The sequence below is a fragment of the Arachis duranensis genome, chromosome 3 (genome assembly GCF_000817695.3).
Source record: "Arachis duranensis cultivar V14167 chromosome 3, aradu.V14167.gnm2.J7QH, whole genome shotgun sequence".
Lineage (NCBI taxonomy): Eukaryota > Viridiplantae > Streptophyta > Magnoliopsida > Fabales > Fabaceae > Arachis > Arachis duranensis.
In genome coordinates, this window is record NC_029774.3 from 134,536,212 (window position 1) to 134,548,875 (window position 12,664).

The window sequence follows — 12,664 nt, forward strand, 5'->3', positions numbered from 1 at the left end:
AACATATGTGTTTAGATGGAAGAAAATGTAATTAAGAGCGTTATAGAGTGATGATAATTAGTAATTGGATCTCGCTAATTAATTTTGGGTTCAACAATGATGGAACTCTTGATTTTTGGATCTAACGCTTTAATACCATATCATGATACTACTTATCCCAAAAGCTTCAGCTGATAAAAAAAAATAACCCTAATAGTTATATCTCTAATACGTTATAAATTTCTATTATACACATTGAATAAATATCCTCATACTTTTCCTTGGTAATTAGAAATTAGAAGAGAAGAAAGAGAGCAATGCAAGAAGGGACCCATGCGATGTGTTGTCAGAAGAGAGGGGAAGTTATATCCATGATGTGTTCTACGAAACACTGCACATTTGTAATTTCTAATAACCACTACATACATACAGTAGCCATGTCCTCCACTGAACAGCCCCAGCCGCAGCCGCTGAGCCGCTACGAGTCTCAGAAGCGGCGAGACTGGAACACGTTCGGCCAATACCTGAAGAACCAGTCACCTCCTGTCTCACTCTCTCACTGCAACTACAACCACGTTCTCGACTTCCTCCGCTACCTCGACCAGTTCGGCAAAACCAAAGTTCACCTACACGCTTGCATCTTCTTCGGCCACCCCTCTCCTCCCGCTCCTTGCGCCTGCCCCCTCCGCCAGGCTTGGGGCAGCCTCGACGCCCTCATCGGACGCCTCCGCGCTGCCTACGAGGAGCACGGCGGATCCCCTGACACTAACCCCTTCGGAGGCGGAGCCATCCGCCTCTACCTGCGTGAGGTCAAGGACTGCCAATCCAAGGCCAGAGGGATCCCTTACAACAAGAAGAAGAAGAAAAAGCAGCACCACCAACTTCGCCTTAAGGCCACCGCTCCTACTATTGCAAAACTACCTTTCAAGGATTTCACTTCTTGAATCTTCTCAATACCATCTTCCATGGTAAATTACTCTTTTATCTTTTATCAATACCTCTTCTTAATTGCTGCCTTATCATAAGTCCAAACAAAAAAAAAAGTTATTAAATCAGTTATTTTTAATATATATTTAAAATAATTAAATAATTAGTTTTTTTAGTGTTGATAATATTTTTTGTATTATAATCTAACTATATCATGCAATTATCTTCAACTTCATTCAACCCTTTAAATGTTTGAATCTGAGATTCAATATCAATTTTAATTTATTATATGCTGCTAAAAAATTAATTTAACATGTAAGACTAGAACATTCCTCATGATCTATAATTAAAAAATAATAAAATAAAATTGCTTAAAATATCCACGGGATAATTGATTTTATAGTTTTATATACAGTTGTCAACTTTAATCTCTATTCCTATTGTTATGGGGTTTTATTAACAGAACACTTGTTGATATTATTAAGATAACAAATTCATTAAGTTATTTTATTTGGTATTATTATCTAACAAATTAGGGTTTAAAATAATATATTTATCAAGTGTCTAATTCAGTACAAAATATTAATGATTCTGTTCCTTGATCCATATTTATTGAGCTTCAAAAGAATATAACTCTGGATTATTATAACATATCTTCTTTCTAATCCTCAATTTTCTTTGACATTAATGTAGCATCCATCAAAATTTTTTTATCAATGAGGGTCACAAAGAGAGAGGCAATAAAAGATTACCCATTAGTATAGAATTATTAAAAACCATTTGTTCAGTTTAATTTGTTACCACTTTAAGTATACAACAAAACCCTAGAAACAAGATGAAAACCCTAATTTGCATTGTTGATTAGATTTTTGTTTTGGTCAGAAACAAAAATATTTGTTTTTAACTTTTACTAACCAAAGGTAAAATGGAATACTCATGATTGGATTATAAATTAATAGTGTGTGTCTCTCTCTTCTTTCTCTCTCTTATCATTTCAAAATACTATTTGGTGCAGTTTCCTAATTAATTAAATACTCCCTCAGATGTTTACTTTATTGTAATATAGGGGCCTTTTCTGATCTTCTGAGATTTTTTGTGCTCCCCATGTCTGTGTCCTATGTGATGAGTTTATTGCTTGCTCTTTATATATGTCATACGTGCATGTGATTACATCAACAAACAACAATATGACCTAGAAAGTACTCATATTTATATATTTGGTAATATATATATATTTATAGAGAGAGAGGGGGGTTTTGTATAAAGCAAATTTATTTGTATTATATATTTATTCATTTGTTGCCATTATATTGTTGGATGCTAAAAATTGCGTCTTTCTTTGTTGTCTTTGGCATGCCCTTTTAATTTGTCTTGTGACCTTTTCAATCATAGTGTTTTTATACTGAGGTAGCCTAATAGAGAAGATGCTGAGGGCCACTTCAATTTATCTAACTTATGGACATGTATAAATTTTGGTTTGTTAAGATGACCATTACATACTAAGAAATTTTTTTAAACTTCTAAAATAATAAATGCGTTGGTATCATAATTTTTTATGCTTTGTATAAAAAATTACTCTTTTGTTTAATAATTTTAATCATTTTTTTTAAATTAACACATTTAATAATGTTCAATGAAAAATGTACTTATTTTAATTAAAATGTTCATTGTTTTCTGATCTTTTAAAATTGAAATATTGAAATGCACATGATGTCAAAGACAAAGAATTATAGTGTAATAAACTCATTATTATATACCTTTATCCACATTTTCTTGTATCACATAATGTTTAGAAAGATAAAATAAAATCACATTTTAATTAATATAAAATTTTAATGTCAACAAGTTTAATTTTAAGAACTATATATGATATCATGATTAATGAACTCTGATCTAAATGATTTATTTTAGTATTGAAAGTTTTCTCTTCTTAAATCGATTTAACATTCTGTTTTTCAGAAAAACAAAATATATATTTACACTTAAACTTGATATCATAATTGAGCTTTTTAAATACTAAATCTACCTAGCTAATTAATATAGTAGGTTAAAGCTTTTGAGAAAGTGAGACCTTCACGTCTTCAAGTCTCTATATCTACTCCTCTCCCAACTTCTATTCTATATATCTCAATTTTTTTTATTATATTGAGTTAATAATGTGTAAGAAAGTATTTCCTTCTATCATAAGAATACAAGTTTTTAAAATGAAAGAAACCTATGTACTTATTTGGATGCGATTAAGTTCATAGAAAAAGATTTTTTTAATAATTTTTTTATTTTTTAATATATTTGATAAATTTTTAGTAGTAAAATTAAAAATATTAAAAAAATATAAAAAATATTTTTTGAGAAGTTATAATTTATATTTTTTTAAAAAAATATTTTTTACGTAATAAATAAACAAAAAATACTTTTATATTATTGCATCTAAACATAGTTAATAGATAAAAAAAATCTTTTTGCATGAAATATTCAAACACAAAATTACTTTCACTTTTTAAAAGATCTTTTAAAAGAAAGTTTAATTACTCTGTTAGTCCTTATAATTTTACCAAATTTTTAGTTAGATCCTTATACTTTTTTTTTTTGAATTGGGTTTCTATTGTAATTAGGTCATTTTCATGTCAAAAATATTAAAATTAACAAAATATTTTTCTTAAAATATATGTTGTTAAACATCTAGTTAGGTTCTTAATTGTGGATACCTTTAATTTGTAGATAAATATTCAATTAATTTTAACACTTTTTATGCTAAGGAAAACTTAATTATAAAATTAAAAATAGTGTATGCATCTGATTAAAAAAAATAAAGATCTAATTAAAATTTTAATAAAACCTTAAAGATTAATAAAATAATTAAACCACAAAATAACTCAAAAAAAATATTTTTTTAGAATCCCACCAAACAAACTATAACATGTTATTATGAATTTTGGCTATAGTGAATTGAGACGAGCAAACTTCATCTATAATGCTAAAGATATAAAATCTTAGGATTTTCATATCATGAAGTTAGTTTTTTTTTTTTTTCCAAAAATAGGAAACTGAAATCCGCAACCTCTTATGTGAGTATGGAGAGATTATACCATTTGAGCTATTACTCATTGGCATCATGAAGTTAGTTAATAAAAAATATTTAAGTTAATAAGATAAAGCACGTGAATGATTGTCTTCAACAATAGTTTAATTCCAATATAATCATAAAATCTAACTCACCTCAAATACTCAAATACACAAATACTTTGGCCCAAGTTTTTCTTGGTCACCTAAATCTGTCTATTGAATTACAATCTATTCTTGCTGATATATATCAGATTTTTATGTATTAATAGCTCTTTCTTTAAGTGTTTTGTGTTTAATTTAAAGGCGTGTATATATATTAACCCTTTAGAATTATACTGTTGTGAACAAGTTATGGATCTCAGGTTATTTATGCAAAAATAGTAAATAATGGCCAATGTCATATTAGGATGACTTTGAATATTAGCTAGACCAACCAAGATGATTGTTTTGAAGGATAATTTTTCGAGGAAAAATTAATTTCAGTTTTTAGCATAGAAAAGTTGTCATTTTCTATAAATATGAAAAGATTGAGTTTAATTGTACATGATGCAGCCAATATTTCTACAGTCATTTTCAATTAATTTAATTTGTGTTAAATCTTTTAGAAAGAGCATTGCACCAAATTATCTTAGTTGGAAGGGTTATTGCAAGTAATTAAGCAGTTACTTGAATATTTTTGCATACAGGGCTACAAGGACAAATTGTTGGATAGGACCTGACAATTTGATAAAGAGCATCATCACCATATATGCCACTTACTAGTTTGGAATATAAGAGTAATAATCTTGTTTTACCAGTTTAATCCCAGTAAATTAATTAAAACTTGCATGCATGTTGGCTAGATCATATATATGATGTACAATCTTGCATTGCAAATTTGCAATGCAATTTATTATGTATAATTCTCCCAAAAAAACATAAATAATGGTTGCCTAGCTATATGCCTAGTGGGCTTTACTGTTCTATGTATGTGCCTTATGTATATTTTAGTGATAGTTCCTAGTTTAATTTAATTCCTGCTATCTGTTTAATTAAAACATCAGCGTTCAGCTTTCTTTACTTTCGTACCATCTTAATTCATGATATACCTTTTTCTTAACGTTTTATATTAAGCTTCCAATTTTTTACAAGTAAGTGCATGCTAATAATAAGGGATTTTGTAAAGGCCAAAGCTAGGATACAATATATTGAGAATTATTAAGGTTTAGTTTGGTAAAATTTTTATTTTTTAAAAGTAGTTTATAAAAGTAAATCTTTAAAAGATAATTTTTTAAAAATTGTAATATTGTTTGATAAATTAAATTAAAAATAATTTTTTTTATTATAAGAAAGTCGTCGGATACCATCTGATTTATCGATGAATTTATTAAAAAAATTTACTAATAATCTGTTTATCGTCGAATTTAGTGACGGAATAAATTCAACGGTATAAATTTTGTCGGTAATTATTTATTAATGGATTTTTTATTATGTCGCTAATTACTGACGGATTTAGTGGTGGATATAAACTTTTAATTAGTGAAATTTTAAAGTTTGTTACCGTTAGAATTTTTTCGATAAATCCAACGATTTAAATTTAATAATTTCTAAATTTATAAAATTCAATTAAACAGAAAAATTAAATTTGAAATCCAGCAAACTTTCAATTATAAAAATTGAACCAAAATTAAATTTGAAATCAAAAGAACAATACTGATGAACATTAGAGATTAAATTATATTAATGTATTATATTACATAAAGAATCAATCGTACCAAGCTATTTATGATATTAAGACTAAACAACTTCTAAAACTAATCTATAGCACAGTCTATTACTGCTATATTTGTAAATTGTATACACTTTATAAGCTTGAGACAAAAATATGAAATCCATATGAGATTGAAACTACAGCACAATGTCTTCCAATCTCGAATTAATTGTACATAGACTGTATGGGACGATGGGTCACGGATTTAAAACTTTTTTTAGAGACAAAATCAGAACGAGAATGATAAAATTATGAGCAACATACACTCTTAGACATGTTATCATATTGTTTCTCTTCAATGTTAGGATGTCCAAAATTCAAATAATCAATTATATGAATATAAAGATATAAAATAAAAATTAAAAATAAAATTAAAATTTTTAAATTTATAATCAGACATGAAATTATAATAGATTAGAAATTTGAAGAAATAATAAAAGGGATACTTATATAACATACATGATACATGCTTGTTACATCGACCTAGAGAAACTTACTTTATATGTTAATCAAACTAAACAGACCTAATGTAATCTATAACAAAGTAGAGGCTTTAACAAGAGTAATTACGGTAATAACATGTATGTATGAAAATATGAACCATATTAAACAATAAAAAAGATATTTGCACTCTATCAATCCCATTAAAAAAACAAGGGAAGATCTAAAGCCCTAAAAATCCCCCAATCACCCAACAAACAATAACTAATGTATTATTATCCTATTAATTACTCTAAGAATACTCAAATAATAAGAGGAATAAACACGACATAAAATAAATCAATCAGAATAAAAACAATAACAAATGTATCCTCATCCAATTTAATTTATTAAGTAAAAGAGGCAAGCAGCAACAGTATATATATGTATATGTATATCAAACAATTAAACAAAAAAATAAACAAACTCTAAATTCCAAACAAAAAATTAAGCAATAATTGCACAAATAATTAAACAAGTAGACATACAAATTCAGAAGATTAACAATTTTAAAAAAATTTCAAACAACATACAAATCCTAATCCCCAAACGTTAAAAAAATCAAAACAAACTAAATAGAGAAAGGAATTTAGTACAGAAGGTGGCGACGAAAGAAGGAAGAAATGACGAGGTGGCGATGATGAAGCTGCGGGAGGAGGCCGTGACGAAGATGAACGAGTGTGGAGCAGGAGGCGCTAACGCTATTGAACGAGTGCAGTGCAGGACGCAGCAACGTTGAGGCGCGACAACGACCAGCGATGAGAGCGAGTGGGGTGGCGGTGACTGACGAAACGATAGCAAATGGTGATGATTGGGGGCTGACAGCGAGAGAGGAAGAGAAATGGGGGAGAAGTGAGGTTGATGATGTTGCAAAAATGGAAGGGAAGGGTACCCAAATTCGAATTTATGGTCAATTTTATCGGCAGATTTACCGTGAAAAATATATGTCGATAACGCATAGCCTGTGACTAAAATGGCACGTTTCATTTAATTTCGTTACTGTCTGATTTTTTTGCTCCCCTAAATCCGATGGTAACGATCGCAGCAATTTTTCTTTTTTTTTCCCTCTAATTATTAGCAGCGAATTTATCATCGGAAAATTGAATCCGACGATAACTTGTATATCCAACGAATTTATTGTCAAGTCTGCCGGTAAATTCACCAGTAAATTAGCCGATAAACCCGCCGCTAACATCTGACGCAAAATCCATTTTCTTGTAGTGTTTAATAAAGACAAATAACAACAAATGCTTTTGGCAAAATAGTTTTTAAAATTTAAAAATACTATAATAGACATTAATGTATGAGGTTGTATTAGATTTTTTAATTTTGATAAGCACGAACCAACTTTAAAAAGCTCTTCTTAGGTATTTTCAAAAGTACCACTAATATTTAAAAGCTACAAGTATAAGCACATGAACTTTTTTATTTACCAAACGTAAAACGATGTGCTTGTGCTTTTGAAAAGCACAACCATATTTTCGAAAAGTTTAATCAAACAAAGTCTAATTATACTTTCAGTCCTGCTATACGTCCAAGTTTTTTTGATAACAATGTCCAATTAAATTGACCCAAAACCAACAAAAATCAATTTTATTAGTGAGAGTGTGTTAGACACACTCCAACTCTCCACTAACGCATATCCCACATTCTTTAATATGAATGTCTCTTTTTCTTCGTTGCGTGTTTTCTTCCCTTTTTTTTGTTGCTCTGCTATTGCTGAATTTTTTTTCTTTTCCTCCTCATTTTCTTGGTGGTTTTGTAGCATTATGTATTTTTTTTCTTTTTTTATTCTTGTTAAGAGGGTAAAATAAGAAGAATACGAGAAGGTAAAACAAGAAGGAGAAGATGAAGAAGAGAAGAAGAAGATGCAGAATTTATCTGAAAATAACACCAAAATTTTTTAATGGTGACATAGAAGTTTCTCAATTTTGACACTGACATTTCTTAACCATGACACAGATTATTGTTAAGAGTATGAAATAAGAATTATGAGAATGTAAAACCAGAAGAAGAAGGAAAAAGAAGAAAAAGGAGAAGACAATGATGAAGAAAGAGAGTTTTGAATTGTGCATAATATATTAGAAAAATAGCATTAAAATTTTTTAACCATGACATAGAAATAAATTTCTTAATTTTGACACCGAAATTTCTTAATCGTAATATAAAAATTTATTATCTGTGTCATTTCCAACTAAATGATGTACTTTTCTTATTACCGAACTAGTTGGATGGTATTGGATTCATATATAAGAGGTTTAGTCATTTCTGTGTTATTTACAACAAATTAACGTATTTTTTATTCTAAAACATATTTGAATGTATTTTATTGGTAGAATGAGTTAAGGTTTTGGACTTTTGATTCTTTAACATTTTTTTATATCATTTATAAAAAATTTATGTGTTATTTATCACTGAATTGATTGTGTGGTATTAAAAGTATTAAAATGAAGAAGAAGAGGTGGATAAGATGTTTTGAATTATGTAAAATTCAACATAATAAATAGCATCAACATGTTTTAACTGTGATATAAAAAGTTTCTTAATTTTGACACAAAAATTTTTTTTAACCGTGAATCTGTGATACAAGTTCTTATTAAGAGGGTGAAACAAGAATTATGAGAATGTGAAATAAGATGATGATGATAAAGATGAGGAATGAGAGTTTTAAATTGTGCAGAATTTAATAGAAAAATAGCTCCAAAATCTTTTGACTGTGACACATAAATTTTTTTAATTTTGACATTGAAAATTTTTAACCGTGTCATTTATAACTAAATAAATTGTTAAATTAATTGTGTAATATTTAACTAAGAAGAAAATGATAAAGATGATGATAATGATAATGATAATCAAAGAGGTACAAAAAAAATCAAATAAAAAAAATAAAAAGAAAAAGAATAAAAAAATAAGAAAAAGGTGACAATGATAGTAACATAACAACTACAATAAAAAAATGAAAAAAAATATATGTGCAATAACTTAATTGGACTTAATTTGCTTGGTCGTTGTAGAGTTTTTTCTTTTTTTCGTACAATGTTTTCTTCGTCTTAAATATACAGCATTATGAACATGAAATTTACACCTTTTACAAATGCTGGATACTTACAAATTTTAATTTGCAAATGATTGTGTTTGAGGTGAATACGAAAGAATGATATAATTTTGTTATTTTCGTAGATGAACAAATATAGAGAAATAACGCCTTTCTTTTTTTTGAATAATTTATAAGTTAATTTTAATTTTAAAAATCAAATTTTGAATTAATTAGGTTTAGTCATAATTTTAAATCCTTTTTTATTTTTGAATCATTTTTTCAAATTAAACGACATCACTTTCTATTTTTTCTAACTGCCTGTCGTTCATATTTCCGCCGCTAGGTATTTACAGTGCGCCGCTGATTCGCCTACACAAATCTCCGCCACCATCGGAAGGAGAGCTTTCACGAGCTGCTCGTCCGTCCACGAGGTGCGTGCCCGGCCGTTAGTACCGTCGTATCGCGTGACAATTTATTTGGGTCATACTATTTGGGATGAACGAAGTAAAACGACACGCGATGAAAGTGGCGGAAAAATGACACAACAGCGTGGAAGTAAGGACAGAGGTGCAACGTTAGAACAGCGGCGGAAGAAAGTCTCTGGCTCGGCGACAGTGCGACGTCACTTCGTGGGCTTTGAAATGGGCGGTGTGCAAAGGATGGGGAGAAGACGCGACTGTGCCAGCGGTGACATAGTAGCAGTGGTGCGGCGTCCGAGCAACGGGAGAACTGCAATTCTCCTAAGCGGGTTAGCAACGACGGACAAGAGCGGAGCTGAGAAGATTCGTTTCCGGTGATAGGAAAGACGGCAGTGAGGTGATGCGGTGAAAAAATAGAGTTAACGTTAGGAGTAGGTGAAAATAGAGTTTAAATTTGAAAAAAAGGTAAAATAAGAAAGTGAAATTGAAAATACGGTAGAATAATTATATCAGATGTTATTTTTATATTTAGTGGATTGAGTATGTAGTCTATTGTTTTTATTGTTTTAAAATTTTTATTGTTTAACTAGCAAAATTATTGTTAGATGTAGTATTATGGTGCACGAATATTTGTCGGCGACGAATCTCTCATTCACGTTTATTGATTTTTATTTTTATAATATTTACTAAATATTTAAAAATAAAAATATAAAAAAAATTTACAAAAAAGAATAGATTAATAGAATAAATTACACAACTCCAAGCCGTGAATGAAATTTCATATTTTATTTGGAATTATATGATGTGTATAAATAGTATAATCTTTTTACACTTACTTAAAAGTTATCTGTTTGAGTCTTCTTATAATTTTTTTATACATATTTAATAATAAAAAAATTGAATTAATTGGTACATTAGCGCCTAATGATACACTAATATTTATAACTTGAAACTAGAATTATATATAAATACTAGAAAAATTAAATTTGTATATGAAAAGTATGTTTATATAAAATAATAAAAATATAATTTACAATTTTTTCATTCTTTTTTTAAATAATTAAATTTGTTATATATTTTTTAATTAATTTAATTTTGATATAATGTTAGATGAAAGATTTTATGCATCTGTTTAATTATATATTATAACTAAAATATTTTTTCATTACTATTTCTAACTATAAAAAATATATTCTAAATTAGTAAATTAATCAATTTATTTTAAAATTTTATATGCAACATAGGTATATATAATAGAACAAAAAATAAAAAAATAAGTAATAAGAATGAATAAATTAAGAATAAAATAAAATATATAAAGTCATGAAAAAAATAAAATATTAGATTAATACCTAAACTATAATTGTTTGAATTAAAATTTGTAATTAAAAATATTAGAAGAAAAATAATGAAATTAGAAGATACATAGAGTTATAGAGAATTATATAATAAAATATAAAAATTTTATAATTTATTTTTTGATGATGATCACTAGACCAAAAATAAAAATAAGAAACTAATAAATAATGAAAAAATTGGTATCATATTATTTTATTTTTTTTACTTTAATATTAATAATAATTAAAAAAAACTAAAAAAAGAGTTTAAAGAAATAAGGGAGTGGTGGCTGAAACTTTAGAATGAAAAAAGATTAAATTTAAATAAATTAACTAATAATTAAAATACTGAAAAAATAAATAAATAATAATTAAAATTTTGAATAATTAAACTTAGTTTATTTATAACAAAATTATTTAAAATATCGAGAAAAACATATTACATATAGGTATAATTTAAAAAAAAAATTAAAATTTCGGTGGGACAAGTGCCTCCCATTTCCTATGTCGGTTCGTGCCTGGTAATGATGATGTTTTATATATTATTTTTCTTTTACTAGCAGATCTATTATTATTATTATTATTATTATATTGGTAAATTAATGAGAATAATTTATTAATAATTTTTAATAACAATAATGTGTAATAATTTATTATTATTTTTTAGTGATTTATTATTATTTTTTATGATAATAATAATAANNAAAAAAAAAAAAAAACCCTAATTACGAATTAAATTGGATAAAGAAGCTTTTTGTTTATCATTAATTAGAATGTTACTAATCCCTCTAAGAGAAATATCCCAAAAATAAAATTCTGAATCAAGATTTAAATTTTTTTCGAATTAGGCAATCTGCATATAACGTGTTATACTAGTTTAGTTTCTAAAGTATACACTATGCTACTATTCGAAAGGAGGATATTTTGATATTGTATTTAAGAAAGAGTTGAGAATTAGAAATTTTCATCTCATAAACTACACCTTACCAAACATTCACTCACTCACACACACTAAAGATTCTATTACTAGTTACTACCCAACTACAGCTAGAATTCGAACTTGGAATGTGGCTATTTTAAGGACAATATATTGGCCATTGGTACAATGCGTCTGCCCCAGCGAAGTTATTTCAATTGAACTGATAAAGTGTCATAAATGGACCATTGGTGCACTTCTCCATACAATTAAAACCAAGCCCATTACTGATCCTGAAGTAAATAACAATGGTACTAGAAATGCTGGTTTCATTTTTTTCTCCCTCCAGGTCTAGGTCCAAATTATAATTTGGATTTTATTTAACAATCTATAGTTAACTAATGACACCATACTAACCAGTTAATTAAGCTGTATGATGTTTGACAAAAAAAAAACCCTTTATAATAAAAACACATTTCAAATTGAATTTAAATATTTTAAATTTTAAATTTTTATTTTAGAAGATAAAGTGAAATTTTTTACCATTAAATATTTGATCTCTCATGTTTTTTCTTAGTTCCACTTATAAAATAAATTGTGATAGATCATACTTTACTCTCTAAAGTAAAATTTAAAATTTAAAAGATCTAAATCCTTCAAGATTATTTAAAATGATGAATACCTGTATACCAAAAAAAATTATGAATACTTATTTTTTAACTAATGATTTGAATTTAAGCTAAGTCTTAGAAATGA

The 12,664-nt window shown here is 27.4% G+C and overlaps 1 protein-coding gene across 1 annotated transcript; it reads left to right on the forward strand.

Moving 5' to 3' along the window:
• Positions 1–269: 269 nt before the first annotated feature.
• Positions 270–4,910, forward strand: LOC107482241 (protein LIGHT-DEPENDENT SHORT HYPOCOTYLS 10-like). Its single transcript, XM_016102671.3, has 2 exons — positions 270–947; positions 4,656–4,910. The coding sequence occupies exon 1, from the start codon at positions 297–299 to the stop codon at positions 921–923; it is 627 nt and encodes a 208-aa protein (XP_015958157.3). The 5' UTR covers positions 270–296; the 3' UTR covers positions 924–947; positions 4,656–4,910.
• The last annotated feature ends 7,754 nt before the right edge of the window (positions 4,911–12,664 follow it).

What these genes read in the sequence shown, in the direction of transcription:
- LOC107482241 (XM_016102671.3), top strand. Translation starts at nt 297, where the DNA reads ATGCAAGAAGGGACCCATGCGATGTGTTGTCAGAAGAGAGGGGAAGTT.